The following is a 26,700-nucleotide window of genomic DNA, read 5'->3' as shown; positions in this document are numbered from 1 at the left end:
GACGATGTCCAGGTGTCAAAATCACCTTCCATATTACGGGACATGGTCTATGATACAGCCCACTCAGTATACAACAAATATACCAAAAGAAAATCCCCACCTCCAGTAGGCGATGTCCAGGTGTCTAAATCACCTTCCGAATGACGAGACATGGTCTATGATACAACACACTCAGTATACAACAAATATACCAAAATAATTTCTTTTCCAGTACACGATGTCCAGGTATCAAAATCACCTTCTGAATGACGAGACATGGTCTATGATACAACAGACTCAGTATACAACAAATATACCAAAAGAAAATCCCCACTTCCAGTAGCCGATGTCCAGGTGTCAAAATCACTTCCCGGATAACAATACATGGTCTATGATACAACGCACTCAAACAAATAAACGAAAATAATTTCTTTTTTCCAGTAGACGATGTCCAGGTGTCAAAATCACCTTCGAAATTACGGGACATGGTCTATGATACAACGCACTCAGTATACAACAAATGTACTAAAAGAAAATGCCCACTTCCAGTAGACGACGGCCAGATGTCAAAATCACTTCCCGGATAACAAAACATGATCTATGATACAACGCACTCAGTATACAACAAATGTACCAGAAGAAAACAGCTACATGCAGTAGGCGATGTCAGGTGTCAAAATCACCTTCCGAATAACGAGACATGCAACGCACTCAGTATACAACAAATGTACGATAAGAAAATCTCCACTTCTAGTAGACGATGTCCAGGTGTCAAAATCACCTTCCGAATGACGAGACATGGTCTATGATACAACAAACTTAATATACAACAAATGTACCAAAAGAAAATCCCCACCTCCAGTAGGCGATGTCCAGGTGTCAAAATCACCTTCCAAATTACGAGACATGGTCTATGATACAACGCACTCAGTATACAACAAATATACCAAAAGAAAATCCCCACCTCCAGTACACGATGTCCAGGTATAAAAATCACCTTCCGAATGATGAGACATGGTCTATGATACAACAATTTTAGTACAGAACAAATATACCAAAATAATTTTTATTTTTTCCAGTAGACGATGTCCAGGTGTCAAAATCACCTTCTGAATGACGAGACATGGTCTATGATACAACAAACTTAGTATACAACAAATGTACCAAAAGAAAATCCCCACCTCCAGTAGGCGATGTCCAGGTGTCAAAATCACCTTCCAAATTACGAGACATGGTCTATGATACAACACACTCAGTATACAACAAATATACCAAAATAATTTTTTTTCCAGTACACGATGTCCAGGTATAAAAATCACCTTCCGAATGACGAAATATGGTCTATGATACAACACACTCAGTATACAACAAATATACCAAAAGAAAATCCCCACTTCCAGTAGCCGATGTCCAGGTGTTAAAATCACTTCCCCGATGTCAAAACATGGTCTATGATACAACGCACTCAAACAAATAAACCAAAATAATTTTTTTTTCCAGTAGACGATGTCCAGGTGTCAAAACATGGTCTATGATACAACGCACTCAGTGTACAATAAATGTACCAAAAGAAAATCCCCACTTCTAGTAGACGATGTCCAGGTGTCAAAATCACTTCCCGGATAACAATACATGGTCTATGATACAACGCACTCAAACAAATAAACGAAAATAATTTCTTTTTTCCAGTAGACGATGTCCAGGTGTCAAAATCACCTTCGAAATTACGGGACATGGTCTATGATACAACGCACTCAGTATACAACAAATGTACTAAAAGAAAATGCCCACTTCCAGTAGACGACGGCCAGATGTCAAAATCACTTCCCGGATAACAAAACATGATCTATGATACAACGCACTCAGTATACAACAAATGTACCAGAAGAAAACAGCTACATGCAGTAGGCGATGTCAGGTGTCAAAATCACCTTCCGAATAACGAGACATGCAACCCACTCAGTATACAACAAATGTACGATAAGAAAATCTCCACTTCTAGTAGACGATGTCCAGGTGTCAAAATCACCTTCCGAATGACGAGACATGGTCTATGATACAACAAACTCAGTATACAACAAATATACCAAAATAATTTTTTTTCCAGTAGACGATGTCCAGGTGTCAAAACATGGTCTATGATACAACGCACTCAGTGTACAATAAATGTACCAAAAGAAAATCCCCACTTCTAGTAGACGATGTCCAGGTATCAAAATCACCTTCCAAATTACGGGACATGGTCTATGATACAGCCCACTCAGTATACAACAAATATACCAAAAGAAAATCCCCACCTCCAGTAGGCGATGTCCAGGTGTCTAAATCACCTTCCGAATGACGAGACATGGTCTATGATACAACACACTCAGTATACAACAAATATACCAAAATAATTTTTTTTCCAGTACACGATGTCCAGGTATAAAAATCACCTTCCGAATGACGAAATATGGTCTATGATACAACACACTCAGTATACAACAAATATACCAAAAGAAAATCCCCACTTCCAGTAGCCGATGTCCAGGTGTTAAAATCACTTCCCCGATGTCAAAACATGGTCTATGATACAACGCACTCAAACAAATAAACCAAAATAATTTTTTTTTCCAGTAGACGATGTCCAGGTGTCAAAACATGGTCTATGATACAACGCACTCAGTGTACAATAAATGTACCAAAAGAAAATCCCCACTTCTAGTAGACGATGTCCAGGTGTCAAAATCACCTTCCGAATGACGAGACATGGTCTATGATACAACAAACTTAGTATACAACAAATGTACCAAAAGAAAATCCCCACCTCCAGTAGGCGATGTCCAGGTGTCAAAATCACCTTCCAAATTACGAGACATGGTCTATGATACAACACACTCAGTATACAACAAATATACCAAAATAATTTTTTTTCCAGTACACGATGTCCAGGTATAAAAATCACCTTCCGAATGACGAGATATGGTCTATGATACAACACACTCAGTATACAACAAATATACCAAAAGAAAATCCCCACTTCCAGTAGCCGATGTCCAGGTGTTAAAAACACTTCCCCGATGTCAAAACATGGTCTATGATACAACGCACTCAAACAAATAAACCAAAATAATTTTTTTTTCCAGTAGACGATGTCCAGGTGTCAAAACATGGTCTATGATACAACGCACTCAGTGTACAATAAATGTACCAAAAGAAAATCCCCACTTCTAGTAGGCGATGTCCAGGTGTCAAAATCACCTTCCAAATTACGGGACATGGTCTATGATACAGCCCACTCAGTATACAACAAATATACCAAAAGAAAATCCCCACCTCCAGTAGGCGATGTCCAGGTGTCTAAATCACCTTCCGAATGACGAGACATGGTCTATGATACAACACACTCAGTATACAACAAATATACCAAAATAATTTCTTTTCCAGTACACGATGTCCAGGTATCAAAATCACCTTCTGAATGACGAGACATGGTCTATGATACAACAGACTCAGTATACAACAAATATACCAAAAGAAAATCCCCACTTCCAGTAGCCGATGTCCAGGTGTCAAAATCACTTCCCAGATGTCAAAACATGGTCTATGATACAACGCAATCAACGTATCAATATCACCTTCCGAATGACGAGACATGCAACGCACTCAGTATACAATAAATGTACCAAAAGAAAATCCCCACCTCCAGTAGGCGATGTCCAGGTGTCAAAATCACCTTCCGAATGACGAGACATGGTCTATGGCTCAACACACTCAGTATACAACAAATAAACCAAAATAATTTTTTTTTTTCCAGTAGACGCTGTCCAGGTGTCAAAATCACCTCCCAAATTACGAGACATGGTCTATGATACAACGCACTCAGTGTACAATAAATGTACCAAAAGAAAATCCCCACTTCTAGTATACGATGTGCAGGTGTCAAAATCACCTTCCGAATGACGAGACATGGTCTATGATACAACAATTTTAGTATAAAACAATGTACCAAAAGAAAATGCCCACTTCCAGTAGACGACGGCCAGATGAAGTTTAACTACAAAAAAAAACCTTGTTTATAATCATAAATATATTATCAGCGTCAGAATTCCAGGAAGACTAAAATTCCAAGTTCAGAAAAAATCCCCGAAAAACCCGGAAAGTGCAAAATTCAATTTTTACATTAAATCTATCACAATATTGGCGAACAAAAAAATAAAATAAAACGGTAGAAATGTTCTTAGATGTTAGGACTAATGTGACATTAAAAATTACAATTAGAATTGAAGGGATTTGAATAAATTGAACTGGAAATGACGTTTTGGACAGAAAGTTAAACAAATCAATATTATGTAGAAATTATCATCTAAATGCGTTGTATGTAAACGTATGTGTGGTGTGTACTTAATAATGATCGAATTCGCAGCCGCGTATGCTTAGGTGTGAATAGTAGGAGTTGAGCTGGAACAAGAGGGCGATATTTTTTATATATTTAAAACTTGACTATTTTTCATTACCTTTCTAATCTATGGTTACAATTATAACATTTATTACAGTATTTATCAAGTCACAATTAACTTTGACAAATATAAGAATTGTTGTAATAAATATGTATGAAATGCTACGTGATTGTAATCTATAATAATTTTGCGGAATACATCAAACTCGCCTAACCTTTTATTTTATTAAAAGTTAATTTTTTTTAGAGATTTCAGTCTATTTTAGTAAATTTTTGAGTATTTACCACCCAGACTTTGTCATAGGCTACTCTATAGACACAGTCCATAAATAATTTTACACCTAGACACCTTAAACAACAGAGCGCATCACCTATTCCTCGTTACCTCATTGTATGAATCGTTTGAAATAATGAGATAATCGAAAAAAACGCGAAGTAGTGTTTCTCAAAAATAAAAAATGGCCATACAAAAATAGTTGCAAAAATAAAAATACCTGTTTTTCCCGAATTCATAATCCAAAAATAGATATGCATGTCAAATTTTATTGATATTGACGGAGTAGTTGCAGAAATATTACGGTATACACACACAGATGCACAAAGGGCAGCCAGCCGCAGCAGCAACAACAACAGCAGAGAGGTGCCAGCAAACCGGCCAAAGGCACGTCAGAGTCTAAGGCCGTGACCCCCGCGCCCAGATGCCATCAAAATCAAGTTATCAAGCGGGGGCTCCTCCTACGCTGACATCCTCTGGAAGGTCAAGTCCGCACAGGAGCTTAAAACCCTAGGAGATCGGGTCACCCGTATCAGGCGCACCAGGGCTGGGGAGCTTCTCCTCGAACTGGGGCGACCGGGTACGGAAACAGCAGACTTGAAGACAGTGGTCTCGTCCACCCTGAGCGGGTCAGCAGAGGTCCGGCTGTTGACTCACCAAGAGTCCATCACTATCAAGGACATGGACAAGTCGACGACAGCACTGGAGGTAGCCGCGGCGATTGCGGCAAAGATCGGGCCAAATGTGGTGTCCCCTGACAGCATTAAAATCAAAGGGTCCTATAGCGGCACTCTAGCGGCGACCATCCAACTCCCGGCAGCAGCTGCTAAAAAGCTGCTACAAAATGGGAAAATAAGGATCGGATGGATCAACTGCAGAGTTCGACTGCGAGAAGGATCCTCGCGGTGTTACAGGTGTCACGAAGCTGTTTATCGCGAGGGACTGCAAAAGCGCAGTCGACCGGTCGGCGTAATGCCGGTCGAGAGGGCCATAAAGTAGTGGACTGCGGGGCCATAGTGAAGGCCCTGCAGGAGGCGGGAGTACCTATTAGAAATGACTAAGGTACTCCAGATCAACCTGAACCACTGCAGGATGGCCCAGAACCTCCTGCCACAGTTGGTCAGGGAGGAGAAGGCAGACATCGTCATCATCAGCGAGGAGTATATGGATCTCGAGGACCCAAGCTGGGTGAGGGACAGTACCAGCAAAGCGGCCATCTGGGTATGTGGAAGCTTCCACATATCCCGCAAGATGGCCGCCCCCCTCCCCAACTTTACCTGGGTGGAGGTAGCTGGGGTACGCATTTACAGCTGCTATCATCCGCCCGGCGACACCATCGAGGATTTCACGAGGTCCCTGGACGCCATCGTCACCAGCGCCCAATCCTCCCGGTTGCCTGTTGTAATCGGGGGGGACTTCGACGCCTGGGCGACGGAATGGGGCAGCGCGAAGACCACCGTTCGCGGACGCACACTCCTCGAAGCCTTCTCCACACTGGAGCTGGAGATCGCTAACAGAGGGACGACTCCTACCTACGCGAAGGGTAGCAAGTCGTCCATAGTTGACCTGATCGATCCAATCGTGGTGGGGGAAGGGCACGACTGGAAAGTTAGCGATCGATACACGGGTAGCGACCACCAAGCTATCGTGTATCGGCTCCAGTTGACCAACAGAAGATCCGGGGCAAAGCTGCGAGCTGTGAAGAAGAGGTGGTCACCAGCTTCCTTTGACCGAGAAGTGAGAAGAACCGAGAAGAGACTGAGAAAAAGACAAAATTAAACTCCCGTGCCCGACAACCAGTCTATTGGTGGTCAGAGGAAATCGCAGAGCTGCGCCGCGAGTGTCTGCGGGCCAGAAGGCTGTACCAGAGAGCGAAGAATAGACCGCGGTTTGAGGAGCTGACCGCGAAATATGAGGCTAAACGGAAGAGGCTCAAAGCTGCCATCAAGGCTGCGAAGAGAAAGTGCTTGCGCGACTTCTGTGAGGAAGTAGAAAACGATCCCTGGGGCAGGCCGTACAAAACGGTCATGAACAAGATCAACCCCAGGGGTGCAGCAACACCCACCTGCCCCGACTTCCTCGACAGGGTCGTTCGCCACCTTTTCCCACAACAACGGGAAAGGGCACCAGATACGGGCCTGATGGTAGCGGACGGTGCAGCCGAGCCGCCAGACGTATCAGAAACTGAGTTGAAGATGGCTGCTCAGAAGATCATCCCCAGAAAAGCCCCAAGGCCGGACGGTATACCTGGCCTGGCAGTCAAGACCGCAGCGTTGGAGGGGCAAAGGAAGGATGCTTCCCGGATCAGTGGAAGGTACAAAGGTTGGTACTCCTACCGAAGGGAAATAAACTCCCGGAGGAGCCATCCTCTTACCGACCACTTTGTATGCTGGATATACCCGGGAAGCTATTTGAGCGGATAATAAGTGCCAGGCTGAAGGTAGCCATCCTATCGGAAGGAGATCTTTCCGAAAACCAGTTTGGCTTTCGGAAGGGTCGCTCAACCATCGACGCCATAAGCCGAGTTGTCGAGCTCGCCACCAACGCCATCGGTGGCAGTAGAAGTGCCAGACGCATGTGCGCAGTCATTGCCCTGGACATCAGGAACGCCTTCAACTCGGTTAGATGGGACAGCATCATGCTTCATGCTGTCCCTAGAACATCTCAAGGTGCCGCTCTACTTACGAAGAGTCGTTTCGAGCTACCTGAGGGACCGGATCCTGCTCTACGACACCGATGCAGGTGTGCGCTCATACAACATTACTGGAGGCACACCACAGGGTTCGGTCCTGGGGCCGCTTTTTTGGAACGTCGTGTACGACGGTCTGTTAAGACAGCGGCCCCCCCCCCAGGGGGTTTCAATGGTGGCTTTCGCCGACGACTTAGCTCTTGTCGTCGTTGCGAAGAGCGTTGAGGAGGTGCAATACCTCGGAGACGTCTCCATTCAGGTAGTAGCGGACTGGCTAAGCGACCATGGATTAAGTTTGGCGGTAGAAAAGACGGAAGCGGTGCTCATCTCTCGCACGAAGAAGAGGATGTACGCTAGACGCGCGACTATCGTTCAAAGAACATTTTCAGAACGCAGGCTTAAAGGCAACAAAGGTAGCTCGTGCGCTCGCTTACATCATGCCCAATATCGGGGGACCAAAACAGCCTCCTCGCATCGGTGGTGAGCTCCGTCATTTTATACGGAGCCCCAATCTGGGCTGATGCATTGATGAGGAATGCGAGCTTTGGAGCTCCCTGTCGGCGGGCCTGCAGGGTCGCCGCGCTACGCGTGGCCCGAGCCTACCGCACCGTGTCGGATGCCGCTCTCTCGGCAGTCGCTGGTCTACCTCCCATCTACCTCCTAGTATCCGAGAGAGCTGAAAAATATCGTGAAGCGTCGCGTACAAAACGAGAAGAACAGGACAACTTGGGCTCAAGATGGGCCGTCAACACATATCGGCAGTGGCAGCAACGGTGGGATTCAGCCAGTGAGGGTCGCTGGACCCACCGCATCATCCCGGACATCAGCAGGTGGTCGAGCAGGAAACACGGCTTCGTCACGTTCCATCTCACCCAGGTGCTAACCGGACACGGATACTTCCGCAGCTACCTGTATCGTATTAAAGTGTACAGGAGCGCGGAGTGTCCAATATGCCCTGGAGTAGACGAAGACGTGAAGCACGTCGTATTCCATTGCCCAAGATCCCTGGAAGAAAGACAGCAATTCCAGGAGTATTGGAGCGGCCCTTTAACACCCGAGGGCCTAGGGGCGTGCTTGCTCGAGTCGCAGAGTGGGTGGGATGCCGTGGTTACCCTCGCCACTAACATCATCGAGCGGCTGAATCTCATCAGAAGAGAAGAAGAAAGAAGAGGAAACGTCGGCAATAACACCAGGCAGACATAAAGTGTGACGGCCCAGACGAGGCATCACTGCCCCCCCCCCCTCCGAAGTAAAGCTTTACGTTAGCTCCCAGGGGGGAGTAACAGTCGTATGGAGGAACCCTGCCGGTGCGATCTGGCAGGGGGTTTTTAGTGGGTATTCCTGTGTTGTACGGTGCAGCACCGGCGAGTCCCACACTTCGTGGTAAAGGCATTTTTACACCTCCGCCCAATGAAAAAAAAAAAAAAAACAGATGGACAGACACACACACCATGCAGGTAAGCCTGACACCTGTATGTGGCGAATGGGGGAGAGCTCGCTGGAATCTATACCTCAGAGGGTACAGCAGAAATAAAATATGCTCTGTGGACCAAGTCAGGCCGCCGCGTTTACCGTGCGGTGCGACCCGTAAGCTGCCAAAAGCAGATCCTGCGTAGGGAGGCAATCTGAGGTTGCGAGCCAAAGTGACCTGAACCACCTTTGGCTCCCGCTAACGGCAAGACGGAAGGCCTGTCACATAGCCAGTATACTGAGAGAAATGTAGAGTTGGATTAATCGGAAACTCCGGCAGTTTTTACCGGAGCGCTCAAGCAAATGGTTCAAGGTTGAATCTGCCTTAGCACTACCGCTGTTTTTACCTGGCAATAAGCATAAGTATAAAAATTGAATATTTAATAAGTGATTCATTGTTTTGGCATGAAAATTGGTTTACAAGTCCTCAGAGTACAGTTTATCGTATTTGTAAATTTTCATGATCCCAAAGCAGAAGGTTTGCTTAACTCTGACGAGCTTACGGCAACATCGGGTTTTAAGGGCAATGCAGGTCTACGGCTTTCAGATAAGCCAAGAGTCTTTACAGGTATGTCACATTGTACTCTGAGGGATTGTAAACCAATATTCATGGCTGAACAATGCATTGATTTATAATTATTTAAATGTTGTGCTTCAGCATAAGTATACAAATTTTGAGGTTAAGAGGTTAGGTTGTACATATTGCAATACTTATTCTTCAACCTTCGCAAAACTTTTACTAATTCTATATATATGCTTAAAAACATAAACATATAAGTAAAACCTCACGTGTTCGGCGCGGCTAATATAACGCGGGGAGGAGCCAAGCTTGGACTACTGTATACTCTGGTAGAATATGTTTGAGTCCACCGCTAAATCAGCTGTGGTCGTCCAAAGCTAATACCACAGAAAAATGTACGGTTATTCTAACTCTACATTTCTCTCAGTGCATACCGATCAATCGGCTAAGGCGAGTGCGTGATATTGCTTGATGTCTGCCAGAAACTCTCCAGAGAGCCAAGCACTTTGTTCGGGGTGGGAGGTTCGAGAGAGTAGAGATGGGTTAAGGCAGTAACGCGTGCTATACTCTGGTATGATGTTCCCAGTCTGGCACCGCTTACAGTCATGTGTTGGGGCCATGTCAGCTGCCTCCATAGACGGGGGGATCGACGGTGGTCGGACACATACCGGAATGAAGACTATTATCGAGCATGGAAAATTTAACCGAGCAAGGAGAGAAAGCAGGAAAGGAGCTCTCGAGAGCTAGAATACAATCCGGGATGCTGATCGAGAACGAAAAAGCATATGGGAGAAGATCCGGGACAGGCTGGACTCTATGGATAATGTTGTGTCAAACGCATCCAACATTCATAAGTCTGTTAAAAGCGATCTATCGTCGATTATGATCCAGGTTAAGCAGCTTGAAAGAGGACAAGTGGCGCTGGAAAAGAGCAAAGAGAGTCTTGGATTGATTTTAAAAAAGCAGAAATATCAACGAACCAGCAGCATATTCAGAAGGAGGACAAGGCATCGCAGACAATAGAAGCATCAAACGCGGTGACGACAAGAATGCTAAATAAGCGTAAGGCAATGTCACTAAGCCAGGTAGAAGAGCGACAAGAAAACCACGCTAAAAGAACGAGGAAAAATAGGGAAGTAGCCTCTGTGAAAGTCGCATCAAAAATCCAATCACAGGTGTCTCCAGAAGAAAAGGCAGACCCACCCTGGAAGGAGGTTATTACCAGAAAGAAAAAAAAAGAAAGAAAAGAATAGGAAAAAGGAGATACGCGAAAGCACTGGTGCCAAGAACGAAAATGTCACTAGAAAACCACGAGTGAGACTCACCAGGCCTGATGCACTTGTTATAAAAGCTGCTGTAGGAAATTCGTACGCTGATATTTTGAGGAAAATAAAAGTTGATCCGAATCTGACGGTGCTTGGTAACAGCGTAAATAAGATACGCAAAACGGTAGCATAAGATCTTTTGGAGCTACGACGCACCAAAGAAGTGAAAACGCAAGAACTTCAAAAAGCGGTTAAAGCGGTGCTGGTGAAAGAAGCCACTATCAAGAGGCTTCAGCATGAAGTGGTCTTTGAAATAAAAGACCTGGATATGCTTACCTCTAAGCAGGATATTCTAGAAGCCCTGAGTAGAGAGTTTCCAGAAGAGAAGGAAGTAGTAGAGGAGACGTCTGTAAAGACTCTTCGGAAAACTTATGGAGATACGCAGACTGCCGTCGTACAGCTGCCTGCTCAGATTGCACAAAAGGCGATCGCACGGGGAAAGCTCAGAGTAGGTAGGGTTAATTGCAGAATTAGGGAGATTAGTCAAGAGACACGACCACCTAGATGCTATAAATGCCGGGGTTTTGGCCATATCGCAAAAAAGTGTACAGAGACATACAACATAAGTAAATGCCGTTTTAAGTGCGGAACGGAAGGACATGCTGCGAAAAGTTGCACAAACGCGCTGAGTTGCATTCGCTACCGGGAAAAGGATGGAGAATCATAGAGTGACCATTGTGTGCGAACAATATAAGGATCTAGACGAACCATCGTGGAAAATGGACACTACGGGTAAAGCAGCAATCTGTGAAAAAATAAACATCCGTGAAGAAGGATTCATACGGGCTAAGGTAGATGGTGTCACTGTTTACAGCTGCTACGCTTCACCTAACACTCCAATCGAGCAGTTCGAACAACTGATAGATTGGCTCATACAAGACGCAGTGGGGAGGAAACCAATACTGATTTGACTAAGTACTCCTGGAAGCATTTGCTCTCCTGGATTTGATCCCAGTTAACCAAGGATGCTCCCACACATTTAGAAGAGGAGACGCAGGGTCTATTGTCGACCTGACGTTTGTTAGTAGCAGCTTTATTAGCTCAGTTGATTCATGGACACACATAGTGATCATCAGGTCATAATAATGAAGTTAGGAATACCAAAAAGGGGACCCAGCGCGAGTACAACGACAAATAGAGTTAGTTGGAAAACGAAGGATTATGATAAGGAAATGTTATCACTAGAAGAAATGCAACTGGCTGGAACGGCGAACAGCAAGGCGGAGTAGGTGACGGTAAACATCACCCGAGCATGTGACACTGCAATGCCACGAAGAGTGGCATACAGTAGACGACCACCAGTATACTGGTGGGACAAGGAGATTGCGAATAAGAATGAGTGATGAACTGAGTAAGTGCCACTGGACCAGAAGACGAGAACAACGGGCGAGGAAGAAATACTATAAAACTGCTATAGGTCAGGAAATAGTAGATGTCCGCAGACAAGAAATGAAGGACGCTAAAAGGAGTCTTAAGAAGAAAATCCGCGAAAACAAACGACGGTGCCTTAAGGAATTACAGGATGAGGTTGAACAAGACCCTTGGGGTCGACCATACAAAATAGTAATGAAGAGGATTGAAGAAAGCTACGTGCCCCCTTCAAAATGCCCGGAGCTATTACACCGGGTAGTGACCACGCTATTCCCCAGGCAACTGGAAGAGCCAAGTGTCATCGAAAGAGGTTTAAATGAAGAGGCTATCCCACCGATCACGGTTGAGGAATGTTAGTCGCCTGCAGAAGGGTAGGAAACAACAAGGCCCCAGGGCCGGATGTCTAAAAGAGGAAAGATTTCCCACAAACTGGAAAAAACAGCGACTAGTGCTTCTGCCAAAAGGAAAGAAACCACCCGAGGAGCCCTCATCATACAGACCACTCTGCATGCTGGATACCACAGGGAAGATACTGGAACGCATTATCTGCGTCAGAATAGATCATTTTCTGGACCCAGTTAGTTTAGTGATTGACACTGCACCAACATCGATAGAGGGGAAAAGATGGAAGGGAGAAAAAAAGAAGTATTGCGCCATAATCACATTGGATGTCAAAAATGCGATCAATTCGACTAGATAGAGTGACATACACGAGGCACTCCGGAAGCAAGATGTGCCCGTATATATAAGAAGGATGATTTCCGACTACTTAAAGGACAGAATTCTATTATATGACACTGAGGACGGTACCAAGACTTATAAAGTTACAGGGGCGTCCCCCAAGGGTAAGTACTTGGCCCACCGACTTGGAACATCATGTACGACGGGGTACTAAAGCTACAATTTCCTGAAGGAGCAACAGTCGTGGTATTCGCTGACGACATAGTAGTAGTGGTAGTAGCGAAACATAAAGAAGAGTTGACAGACACAGCTAAAGAGTCAACCCGTATAATTCACGAATGGCTAACAGAGACGGGACTGGAACTAGCCAGTCACAAAACGGAAATTATCCTCATTTCCAGTAGGAAGAAGATAGAGGAAATCATACTGACGGTGGATAGACATGAAATCGTTTCTCAACTAACCATCAAATACTTGGGCATCACCATTGATGAAAGACTAAGTTTTAAACAGCATCTGGAAATAGTCAGTGATAAAGCAGCAAAAGTTGGGGCTGCTCTATCACGATTGATGCCAAATGTAGGAGGGCCATCTCAGAAGCGAAGGTTACTCTTAGCCAGTGTAACCACATCGATTATGCTATACGGAGCCCCAATATGGGCAGATGCGATGCGAGTGAAATCGTATGCACGAAAGTTGACTACCGTGTATAGGCGAAGAGCACTAAGAGTGGCGTCCGCTTACTGTACGGTATCGGACGATGCTGCCTGTATTATAGCAGGTATGCCACCCATTGACCTCTTAGCGTTGGAAAGAAAGGACGTATTCGAAGCTATGAGACGATCGAGTGACAAAAGCCAGACAAAGCCAGTGGGGTCCCGCAAGAAAGAAGACGATGGCTGAATGGCAAACAAGATGGGACGCTAGTGGCAAAGGATGGACTCATTGCCTTATACCAAGGATAGAAGACTGGATTGGATGAAGACATGGGGAAGTTAACTACTACCCCACGCAGTTTTTGACCGGGCACGGAAGTTTCCGGGCGTACTTGCATCGGTTCAAACTAGACGACCATCCGAACTTCCCAATATGTTCGGATGCAACAGAGGATGTTGAGCACGTCTTTTGCGAGTACTCACGATATCATCAAGATGTAACGCCCCGTACAAGCTCCGCAAAAAACTATACAGAAAAAAAACTAAAATTTATTGAATACATTTTTAGATAACAACTAGGATAAGCCCGCGCTACAGCTGACAGCGCAATTTCAGCAGCGCCACGAGTCAGCGAGCGGCGGTAGCAGCAACACCGAAAGAAGAGGGAGAGCGCGCAACACTCCATGTATATATGTATATAGAAGCGGCGCAAGAGAAGGAGAAGCGGCGGCGGCGGCGTAGCGCGCGCATATTATAAATTATTTGTATGAATAGGTTTTGTACATAGGTGTGAATGTCTGTGTGAAAGTGTGAATGTGAAAGTATTTTCGGCGGCACGATCCCCGCTCGCTCCGAGGCCTATAGAAGGACCCGCACGGCCAGTATGAGCTCACTAGCTCCAGCGCAATTTAGGCGCCTACTCAAAACTCCCGAGCAACTTATGCCTCGAGTAAACGACTTAGAATATTTTCAAATATTTCTACACTTATAAAAATTTTGAGTTAGGCACGATATCGCATCATAAAGCGTATAAGTCCTAGACTTATTAGAAAACAATTTAGAAAAATTTCGTTACCTAATTTAAACTTGTAAAATTTCGTATACGATCAGATAACGCAAATTTAAGCGTATCTGCATAAAATCTCTTCTTGTAACAATACGATTCAAATCAGATTACGCAACTTAAACGCGTATCTCTTTATTTTTGTTTGTAAAAATCAAAGCGGATTTACCCATTTAATTTTTGTGATACTTAGAATATATGCAAGATATACGCAATATTCTATTATTTATTTATTTGAATATATTTATTTTTGTTATAAAGAACAAAAATCTCTTTATTGCGATAAACCTCTACTACCTGGTATCCCGGACCTGAACTATCATAATTGAGAATTATTATACAAATTTTTAATATTTCTATTTAATCTGTTGTCAGAATCACGACGCAGATCAGAGTAACTCCTGAGTCGATTATGACCATGCTGACCTCAGAGGATAGATGGTGCGCAGTCAGCAACTATGCAGCAGACATTCTCAAGAAAGTCAGGATAGACAAAGAAAATAGAAGAAGACGAAGAGGCTAAGTACGTAAGTGTGTATGTGCGAAGCAGAAAATGAAGGGTGACTATAGTGATGACGGCCACATCAACCAGAAACGTGCAAAAGACTTTTGCCCCCCCCCCCACCCCCCCACCCCCCCGCAAAGCATTGCCTGGCGGTGGTACCGCGGGGTTCAGGGGCAACCGAGGGTCGATAAAGGCAAAGAGGGCGTTTCTTTTTACGGCTGGGTGTTTTTTCACCTGACCGTAGAGGGGATGGGTTTAGTCGGTGGGAATCCGACACACGGCTGACATTGTGGATGGGGCTATTTCGACGATCCCATAAACAAGGTCATGCTATGGTCTTTCTAAGATTTCCCCTAATACCTCTTTCTCACACATTCATACGGACATTTTCTAAAAACACTTTATTTGAACTTTTAACACACCAAAAAGTATTTTCTAGAAGTTTTGACGAAACTCAAAATTTTACGATTACAAAGCTTCTTCTAAAAGGAAGCAAAATCTGCTCGAGATAATTAATTGTTTATAGTGCAGATTACTAATATTGTGACTATCAATAAGATTCAGAGATGGATCCTTTTGTGAGTGGTCAAAATTCACCGAGTTGTCAATTATTTTAGTGCCACTTTGAAATGCAATTTTAAAATGCATACTATTTATGCAATAATGCATTTTTTAAAACATAATTGCTGTATGTTTGTAATATTGTAATAATTATAAATAAACATGTGTTTTCGAGCGTATATAGTCAGTCATCTCGCCGCGCGCGTCAACTCGCACGGCGCACTACACTTGCTCAGTGGCAGCCATGCTATTCCGCGCTGTAAACCGTTCACTGAAATTTCAGGTGAACGTTCACCCGGAAACGGGAGTAACGCATGCGTTTACTCGATAAACGCGGTATTGAAGATACGGTGCATACCATACACTTGATATCCCGCGTAAAAGGTCTCTCCGTGTACTTGATACAACCGTGAACCGTATAGTCCGAGAGCCCGCGATATAAAAATTCGGCCAATTTCATTACAAATATCCTTTTGTTATTTGACTGTTTTTAACTAAAGAATAAAAATAATCCAAGGCTGGCCGAGTACAAACGGTACATAGCTCCGCTAGAAAGTCAGAAACATGTCTAAAATAAAAATGTCTTTGGCTGAAATCATTATTACGGAAATTTTTAATATGTATTGTTGTCATACCAGATTGCATAAAAAAGTTGGTCTGGTAGATTGTAATCGGTTCTACACGAGTCTGGCAGTCGGGAAACCTTGTGGAAAAAACAAAGTAATTTGGCTGAAATCATTATTTCTGAAACTTTTTGTACAAACAATATGTAATATATAGCGTTAAAAAAATTTTGTCTGGCAAACTTTGAATGGTGATAAAGCGGTCTGGCAGCCGTAAAAGAACGAACACGTATACACCCCGCGCGACTCGGCTATATTAGAGAGGCCGCGTATTTTTTAATCTTTGCAATACGTAAATAAGTTTTCATTTAATTTGGATGTATTAAATTTAATATAAATATTATTTTAATCTATAACAAAATATGGCATCGTAACATATGTCTTTGATCTGATAGCGATCTGAAGTACGTTGACGCGCAGCAATAGCTCGTAGCACAGAACAAATTATTTTCATATACAGGGTGAGTCATTTTAATCTTTAATCTCAATTATCTCGTTGGCAAAGCATGCCAGCGAAAAAAGTTTCGGATAAAAGTTTTAGGATTTTTCCCTGGCTATCTGATGATGACCTTGACAATGTCATTGAGCATGACCTTCAAGGTCATTTGAAGGTCAAATCGATTTTTTCAAATAGAAACCCATACTTTTGGCACCAGAAATGGAAAGAGCGGGAAATTTTACGTTTGAATATGACCTTGCCTTGACCTTCAATTCAATGGTCAAGGTCATTGGTCATGCCGATAACAGTACAACTGGTTAGCTGAACTCGAATGCATTCAAGGAGAAAATGTTACCCACAAAAGTTTCAGTTTTCTCCCCGGCTGACGAATGGTCATCTTGACCCTGTCGTTAAACAGGATCTTCCAGGGCATTTCAAGGTCAAGTTGATTTTTTGAAATGAAAACACCTACTTTTAGCCCCATAAATGAAAAGAGAGTGACATGCGTTCAAAAATGAAAAAATTTTCAATATTTCCAGAAATTTTCAATATTTTCTAAAATTTTCGTAATTTTTTCAGTTTTCAAAAATTTTCAAAGTCATTCCATTATTTTGTATTAGTGTCAATTTTCAAAATTCTTGATGTAGTTAAGTCATTCCATTATTTTGTATTAGTGTCAATTTTTGAGAGTGAACTACTCTTAACAGTTATGTAGATAGCAAATTAGTGCAGAAAAGCTTAATCGTGTTTTTTACTTCTTGTAAATCGATAATTATTATTGAAAAAAATCTGTTTCCCTGTTTACTGGTCTGTAACAAATTATTTTGATTTTGATCATGGCTGATTATGGTCCCAACGAAATCGTTGATATGATCATGATTTTGGGAGAGTCGAAATAATTATGCAGCAGCTGCCAGACTTTATGCTGAACGCTATCCCAATAGGAGACACCCAAGTAATGTTACTATTCAAACCTTAACTCAGAGAGCTCGAAATGGAGCTTTTGTTCGTCAACGCCGTCATCATGAATACGACTAAAACGATCCTCCTGTTATTACCATTCTAGCGATTATTCATCTTGATCCTCACATTAGTACTCGACAAATAGAAAGAGAAATAGGTATACCTCAATCAACAGCATCCCGAATATTGAGAGCGAGAAGATATCATCCTTATCACATAACATTAACACAACAGTTAACTCCAAATGATATGATTTTGCGAGTACGTTTTTGTCGATGGGCAATACGAATGATTCAACAAGATCAAGACTTTTTCAGGCACGTTCTTTTTTCAGATGAATCAACATTCAGAAACACTGTAGAATTGAATAGACATAATTGCCATTATTGGTCAGATGAAAATCCTCATTGGTTCAGGCCCATAGACAATCAACACCGCTGGAGTGTTATGGTTTGGTGTGGAATCATCAATGGCTATTTGATTGGTCCTTATTTCTTTGAAGAGAACGTGAATGGGGTAAACTTTTTGAGATTACTTCGAGACATTTTACTTGAATTACTAGAAAATGTAGACCTAGCCACAAGGCTAAGAATGTGGATCCAATTAGATGGAGCACCACCACATTATGCACGCATTGTTCGTTATTATTTAAACACCCGCTACAATGGTAGGTGGATTGGGCGAGCTGGCCCAGTTGCCTGGCCCCCTCGTTCACCTGATTTAACCCCTCCCGATTTTTACTTATGGGGATATCTTAAAAATGATGTTTATGCTCAACGGCCAACAACGCGAGATAATATGATCGAACGCATTCCTACAGCTTGTGCAGCAATCCCTCGAGATGTTCTACTTAGAACCATAAGACAATTCAGAGCTCGACTTGATCTTTGCCTCCAACAAAACGGCGGTAATTTCGAACAATTAATCAATGGTTAACTCCAGTTAACATTCCATAAAAATACCAAAAAAATAACAAAAAGGGAAAAAACAAAAAAAAAAATACAAATAAAAAAAAATACAAAAAAAATAAAACAAAAAATGGGATGCTAAATCCTTTTGACAACCTTCTCGATGGTGCATCCTGGGTTCGGCTGATGTCAAAGGTAATTTCCGCACAAAAGATGATTTGTTTACAAAATCACATGTTCGAACGTAAAATTTCCCGCTCTTTCCATTTCTGGTGCCAAAAGTAGGGGTTTCTGTTTGAAAAAATCGATTTGACCTTCAAATGACCTTGAAGGTCATGCTCAATGACATTGTCAAGGTCATCATCAGATAGCCAGGGAAAAATCCTAAAACTTTTACCCGAAACTTTTTTCGCTGGCATGCTTTTCCAACGAGATAATTGAGATTAAAGATTAAAATGACTCACCCTGTATATATATATATATATATATATATATATATATATATAAAATAATTAACGAACAATTAAATAATTAGAATATAACAAGCATATGAATTCATTAATTTATTCAACTACTAATTAATATCTACATTATAAAAATATATCATTTTGATGATTAATCATTATCATCGGATGAATTTTCATAAAGCGCTGTGGAACATTGACTTAAATCTTCAATATCATTAATATCATCATCATCATCATCATCATCGCTCGATTCTTCGGAAACATTGTGATCAAAATCGATATCTTCTTGTCTTTCGACATTTTCGGGCGAGTCATCAGGATTTTCTAAAGCAGCAGCATGTATTAACAAGTAAAATATTGAGTATTTACAATACAAATTTCACTGTATTATATATTTTAAAAAATAAGTGCAATACCTATAGCATCGTTGCTCCTGTCTTCCTGCAGTACAATATCGTCTACCTTCTCTGGCAACTGATCGCTTTCAAGCCATTTGAAGCTGTACATTCCGTCGCCTTCTTGCCAACCATACTCAGTCGGAGACATTGTAGTAGGATACTGCAAATGTGCATTTTTCCAAACGTTTGCGATGTAGGCTGTTCTGAGGAAATGTTGACGGAGTTCCGATTGGCATGGTGGTAACACCGATGCATCAAAGTTCTTCGCGTTTACATGAAATAATTCATCCTTATCCATGAAATTGTACGTTTTAGAGAATAATGCCGATCGCATTGCATTAGTCAACTTCATCTGTTTTGATCCATACATTCGGCATAGGAATTCCTCCAAAATTAACATCGTTAATTCGTCGCAGTTTGGATAATTGCCTATGTCGGCGCACGCTTTGATATATTGTTCAGAACGTCGAAGTATACCAAAAAGACAGTTTTTTCACTTCCGATAAAAAGCAGGATTATAATCACACCCAGTGAGGGCGTGATAAGCCAGCAGAGCTAAGCGGCGCACGGCACGGCGCGCATGTGTTTGCTTTTTTAAACGGCTGCCAGACCGATTTATCACCACTCTAACTTTGCCAGACCAAATTTTTGTAACATTATATATTATATATTGTGTGACATCGCGCAAAACCCTAGGCGATGTCTTTAGGAGCACAAAATATATTAACCCCGGGTCATTCGAACGAGCATTGAAATACTCTCTACAATCGCGAAATGGTTTGAAGGTAGTGAATAAACTGGAACAGTGTTTGTAGTCAAACCAGTTTCAAGGATGTAAATTGTCTCAAAGAACCTAAATACAAGAATCTACTAATTATCTGACTCTAAAGATAAGCTGATAATTCTACGGACTCGCGACTCTGACTGTCCTCCGGAGCGGCGGTGATGCTGCAAGACCTCTGCTGTTGGCATTGAGGGCGTGACCTTGAATGAAGGGATGTAGTTTTGACAAATCAGAGCGACTCCGCGCGGACTTACAGAACTATGAGCTCGAATCAGCGTCGGTCCGCTGGGCCTACGTGGTGGTGGAAAATTTGGAAAGCGGACGAGCACATGATGACGCACTTCGCGCACACGTGTTGATCACCCTAACTCTTAGTCCTCAGTTTGTATGAATCATAAAAACTGAGAGCCGATACTCTCACAATGGCATCTTTCTTTCCACTACTTCTAAAATTTATGTTCTATTTTCCTAACGGTTGAGTGACCAAGAATACACTTTCTCTAAATGATTTTATAAGATGTATATAAAATATACTCGATTTTATTAATAAGAATTTGAATTACGCGCTTATATTCAATCAAGTGATCACGTGATTACGGCTTATGTCACAGTTGTTTCCCTATATAAAAAAGTCATGACCGGATGAAGTGAAGCCAAGAATGCGTCAATATGATTGGCTCATGTAGTGCGCATGCGTCAAAAGTATCGTTAGAATTTTTTGATTTGTTATTGATTTCTAAAATTGATTCTAATATTGAAAATGTAATATAATACATATCAAATTATAATTTGTGTATTTATAATATTCTAGAGACATTCTACTCTCGAGACTATTCTATTCTCGGACATAACCTTAAAATTTTAAAAGGAAGTTGGCGATGAAACCGCGGCAATTTTGAAATTTATATGAGCGCGAAATGAATCATATATTGTAAAGTTTGATATATTTCCGTGATAGAAAACAAATATTAAAAATATCAATCAAGTATTTATATTCCATTTAATAAGTTAATGAAATGACAGTCTACTACAGTGCGCGCAGCGCACTGCGCCACGTCTAGCACAAAAAAAGTTTCAGTAAGGATGATTTCAGTCAAACTACTTTATTTTTCCGACTGCCAGACCCATTTAGAACCGCTTACAATCTGCCAGACCAACTTTTTTATGCAATTTTGTATGTCAACAATACATACTAAAAATTTTAGTAGTAATGATTTTGACTAAAAATCAAAATATTATAATACGCCTTAGTGAAGCGTTGCACCACTAATTTCATGCCAGACCAAGCATTTCTGAATTAGAGAGATATGCCATCTTCGGAAAACAGTTTCCCATGTGTAATGAAATGAGTCACGCATTTCTGTCACGGGCTCTCTGACTAGTAACAACCGTGGTTCTAAATACTCTCGTGTTGAATATGCCACGTACGTATTGGGATTTTGTGCAAGATTTTAAAAGAAATTTCTCAGAAGCAGAGCTTGTTCGGAAAATTTCCAGTCATTTTGACTGGGACATTCGATTCACAGAAAAATCGCAAAACATTAAAAGTCAAAATGCATTTTTTGAACTTCTAGCATTTAAAGACAGTGGCCATGATCCAAGAAAATCCGCATTAAAAAATCAAACCCTGATAATACAAACACGGAAACCACAGGGAACAATTATAAACCATCTAACCAACAGTCAAATTTCCAAAATAAAACCACATTTCAAAAGAAAGCACCACAAGTGCAACATCTAAACGCGATCGAAGTAAACAATGGCCAAACAAATAGTATTATGCCACAAGGGAGGTAAAGAACTGGTGAGTCCATAGCAACTGTAAGGCAAACACTTGCTATGGTCTCCTCTACTGAAAAAAAGCAGATGACAATCAACTTATTATTTTCTGATAATCAGCTGATAATCGGCTAATAATCGTGCCAAAACGTTAGCTAATTAGCAGGTGATATCAGCTTAATATTTTTTTTTTAAGTGATAGTTACGAATATGCGTTTATATGAGATAAAATGCTAATGATAATCATCAAAAATCTTTAACCTTTAGTATATTTTTTCGAAGTTGTTTTAAATTAATAAAATTTATAAAATTCACATAATGAGGGCCAATACGGTTTTACCACTCAGATGATAACACCAAAACACTGGCTGTGAGCTGCAAAATTTTTATTTTTTAATACTTTGATTTAAACATTTTTAAAAAAAATTTTTTAAATAATAATAACGTACACGCACTTCAGGTGGACTAGTGGAATATCAATACAGCTTCAGGAAAAAACGCTCCACTCTTGATGCCGTAAGCTTAGTAGTTGACACTGCTAGAACTGCAATAGAAGGAAAAAGATGGAAAGGAGGATCCAAGAAGTACTGTGCTATTATTACACTGGATGTTAAAAATGCGTTTAACTCAGCCAGCTGGGGCAAGATACACGAGGCATTATGGAAAAAAGAGGTACTCGCATATATAAGAAGGATTATGTCTGACTACATGAAAGACAGAACCCTTTTGTATGACACAGAGCGGCATGAAAACCTACAAGTAACCGAAGGGGTCCCACAAGGGTCAGTGCTTGGTCCCTTAATGTGGAACAGCATGTACGATGGAGTACTTAGGCTAGAGCTACCGGAAAGAGCAATGGTTGTAGGGTTTGCAGATGACATTGCAGTAGTGGTAGTACCAAAGCAAAAGGAAGAGGCAACGGAAATCGCTAACGAGGCAGTAGGTATAATCCACAATTGGCTAAAGCAGACTGGACTTGAGCTTGCTAGCCATAAAACGGAGGCTATCCTTATATTCAGTAGGAAGAAAATAGAGACAATAACGCTGTCAGTGAACAGACACGAAATAGACTCTCAGCCAACCATTAAGTACCTGGGAATCACCATAGACGCCAGACTAACGTTTAAGCAGCATCTCGAGAGGGTGAGCAATAAGGAAGCAAAAGTCAGTGCTGCACTATCGCGACTAATGGCAAATGTAGGTGTTAATTATGTTATACGGTGCCCCAATAAGGGCGGACGCTATGTTGGTGAAGCCCTGTGCACGAAAGCTGTCAACAGTTTATAGGAGAAGTACATTGCGGGTTGCTTCTGCCTACCGAAGAGTATCAGAAGATGCAGTGTGCGTTATTTCAAGTATGTCGCCTATTGACCTTCTAGCAACAGAAGAAAGAATATATATGAAGAAAGCCGGGATGGTGACAATACTCAAAAAGAAGTTTGGAAATCCGGAAGGGAACAAACCCTAGCTGAGTGGCAAAGACGATGGGACTCCAATGGAAAGTCCTTTATAGTAAAACATCTAGAAACGATCAATTAATTCAAAATATCATTACAAAAATATGTAAATATAAGGTGCTAAAGGCATGTTTATAAAAAATGGATTTCAGGTCCATATTTCTCTATGTTAATCTTATGTACAGTATTATCCCGTACCTGATGTACAAACTAGCCCCAGGGGTTTTGAAAAATTCAATTGTCAATATCCAGCCTTAAAACTTATGTACGGCAAGCGACCCTGCATCAAAATCATCCTTTTAACGTGTACTTTTTGATTTTACATGCTAAAAATATTAATTTTTAGACATACTGGTGTGTTCACACTTTTCCTGCCTTTTAAAAGTTACAGAAAGTGTTCAAGAATTTTTTATTTACTGGCCGTGCACGCATAACTGCTGCTTACAGAAAAGTCTGATGGTCCAAATGTTGGTTTTGGTGAGATATGATTTATATGTTTCCGACGGAGCATAGATGCGCTTTACTCAAAAGTTATAGAAGAGTTATAGTATTGCCCCGTGTTCAAGTCCCCCCCCCCCTCTTCCCTATATATTATCAATATCTAATATAAATGGTTATATTCTACTTCAAAGTACAATTATTTCCATAAACCACGATTAGTTTTCAAGTCTCGAATTCAATAATTCATTCTGTGGGTTTCGACGCCAAATCAATACAAAATTTCACCCTAATTTGATTACCAATTTAGTAAATATTCCACAAATAATTTTATAATCATTACCATACAGAATCTGCATTGATATTTTTCCCATGGTTTACAAACAAAACATAATGACTATTTATATTAGTTACTACTTATATTTAATGTAACTTACTTGTTCAATATAACCTCTTGTCTCATCAGCTCGATTATAGTTTAGTTCTATCCTTTCATATTTTAAAAGAGCAGTTAAAGTTTTTTGTAATTTAAATATTCTTCCTTCTGGACCATTAACATTTTTTAATCTCCGAGCTTTTGGTTGTATTTTATAATTTAATTTAGAAACTATATTAGAAATTCTGGCTTGATTCATATTTGTATTATTTTTGCAAGAAATATCATTCAATAATTGTACAATATAGATAATCCAAAATTTGGGCTTAAATCTATAAGAAAATATAGATTATTTTATTATATTTATTTAAATTTAACCATACGTATATAATAAATAAATGGATAAATGAGTTATAAACTTACCATGCTATAATTTATATCTACTATTATAATATATAACTATATAACAAAATATTGTTGTATTATATCTACCACTATGTATATAGGAATATAAATATGATCAAGATTTCGGGCTATCGTCTATCAGCCTATCTATAGAGGTTAAAGGTTAAAGTACGCGAGAGAAAAGGCCGTGTTCTTAACTACCTCCGGGCGCGAAACGGTGGCGCCGCCTATCGGATTTTTTTTTAAATACTAAGGCTCTCTATCTAAAGCGAACATGGTTGAACAAGTAGCAAAAATGTTATTTTTAATCGCGCTTTTCATGGCCTGCGGGAGTTTTTCGCAGCGAAACAATGACCCTAATAATAAAAGCCGGGTTTCAATTATTGGACACAACAATTTTTCGTCCAAAAAGTTTATCGAAGGGCAAAAAATTAGTTGAGAGCTTTTAACCTACCCTACCCCAGCCTGCAAATTAATGATATTTGCAATTAAAAAAATACTAATCAATAGATTTTTAATAACTCAATTCAACTACGTTGTCCTTTAAAATTGCTCACCTTTAATTATTTAATTAAAAGTCAATAAAGTCGTTGAAAAAAAATTCATTTACCCATATTTTCAAACTGCTATATCTTTTGATGTATACAATATTTTAAATTGCTCAAAGTGCTAAAAAACTGCTCAAGTCGCATTGATAATTGCTCAAGTAGAGTTTTTACCAGCTCCATTTTCGTTGATTATTAAATAAATAAAAATAGTTTGAACAAATTTAACGTATAGATAGGTGAGCGCTGCGCATGCCCGTAGCAGTTACGCGCGTCGCGTGCGAGCGTCGCGAGCAGGAAAAAAGATCAAGGCCTCAACTCAAGTGTTTCATAACCTCATCATAGTGAAATGGAGCTGAAATTCTACAAGCATAACATCATCTATTATCAGGTATTTTTATTACTTATTAACTTATTCATTTTGTTGAAATAATTAAATAAAATCATGACTAAAAGGTACCTTCATCTCTAGCTTCAACACTCCCTCTCTTATGGATGGCTCTGCTTCTACCTCGTCATCAGTCTCTTCAGGAAACTCTAAAATGAACACAAAATCTATTAATTACATGTTAAAAATAATTTTCAATAGTTCATAATGTAATTGCTTGGGTAAAGCCTTTGTAAATATGTCAGCTAATTGACTCTTAGATTTGACCCATTCTATCTTAATGTAATTCTTGTTTACACATTCTTTTACATAATGCTCTCTTCTTTCAACCATATGTCTTAACCGATTACCACCATTTACTTTAGCGCAAGAAATGGCTACCATGTTGTCACAGCATAATGTCAGTGGATATAAGTTTCGTTCTAGCATAATTGCCACTGAGTTATGTAAGGACATACACTCCTGACAGGTTTCGCTCATGGCGACATACTCTGATTGACAAGTGGACAAAGCAACGCTCTGCTGCTTGTGCGTTCTCCACGCCACTGTGTTACCGAACAGTCGAATAACGTAGCCACACGTGGTCAGAGAATTTTTACAGTCTGCTAAGCTAGCGTCAGAGTAAGCTATCAGCCCCTTATCGGTTCGATTGAATGTTAACTCATAGTTTCGTGTTCCTGACAAGTATTGAAATACTCTCTTAACCATATTCCATTCTTGTATAGTAGGGTTCACCTGATGCCTACTAAGTACATTTACCGCATACGAAATGTCTGGCCTCGTTGCGTTTGCCAAATAAAGTAGAGATCCGACAGCTTATCTGTACAGTCTATTAGGAATTTGCTCTTTTCCTGATTCAGCCAGTGTGTACTCAGTTTCCTCCCTCTCTTTTCTATCATGGCTGGCGACCTCAAGTTGTCTCATTGGTGTACTAACCGGCCTGCAGTTTTCAAAACCAAATCTACTCAACATCTTTTCTATGAATTTAGTCTGGCTCAACTTAATAACTGGCTTGGTTTGATCTCTTTCTATTTTGATCCCTAAAAATTCTTTGGGGGTACCGAGATCTTTGAATTTAAATTCTGCACTTGAATTTTTGCTCAACTTGTTCAAGACTTCGTTGTTTGAACTAGCTAACAGTATGTCGCCAACATACAATACAACAAGGATTGTATCTACACCTGAGTGTTTAATGTAT

The 26,700-nt window shown here is 41.0% G+C and overlaps 2 protein-coding genes across 3 annotated transcripts in view; both read right to left on the bottom strand.

Annotated features, from left to right (window-relative positions):
• mRpL17 (mitochondrial ribosomal protein L17) overlaps positions 1-24,742 on the bottom strand; it is an 81,128-nt gene extending 56,386 nt beyond the window's left edge. The window contains exons 1-2 of one of the 2 annotated variants that reach the window (XM_031928469.1): positions 24,588-24,742; positions 24,226-24,496 (exon numbers count right to left, since the gene is read on the bottom strand). In XM_031928469.1, the coding sequence (XP_031784329.1) occupies positions 24,226-24,423 (198 nt within the window). In that variant the 5' untranslated portion in view covers positions 24,424-24,496; positions 24,588-24,742. The remainder of the gene's footprint in view (positions 1-24,225; positions 24,497-24,587) is intronic. The other variant, NM_001191011.1, reaches the window with a different exon arrangement.
• On the bottom strand, positions 19,016-22,122 carry LOC116417172 (uncharacterized transcriptional regulatory protein TBS1-like). Its single transcript, XM_031928857.2, has 2 exons — positions 19,349-22,122; positions 19,016-19,256 (listed from the first exon to the last, which is right to left on the bottom strand). Exons 1-2 carry the CDS (start codon positions 19,728-19,730, stop codon positions 19,081-19,083), a joined length of 558 nt encoding a protein of 185 aa, XP_031784717.1. The 5' UTR covers positions 19,731-22,122; the 3' UTR covers positions 19,016-19,080.
• Positions 24,743-26,700: the final 1,958 nt, after the last annotated feature.

Source organism: Nasonia vitripennis, chromosome 4 (genome assembly GCF_009193385.2).
Source record: "Nasonia vitripennis strain AsymCx chromosome 4, Nvit_psr_1.1, whole genome shotgun sequence".
Classification (NCBI taxonomy): Eukaryota; Metazoa; Arthropoda; class Insecta; order Hymenoptera; family Pteromalidae; genus Nasonia; species Nasonia vitripennis.
The sequence above is the reverse complement of the archived record's forward strand: the minus strand, read 5'-3'. Positions and strand labels throughout refer to the sequence as shown.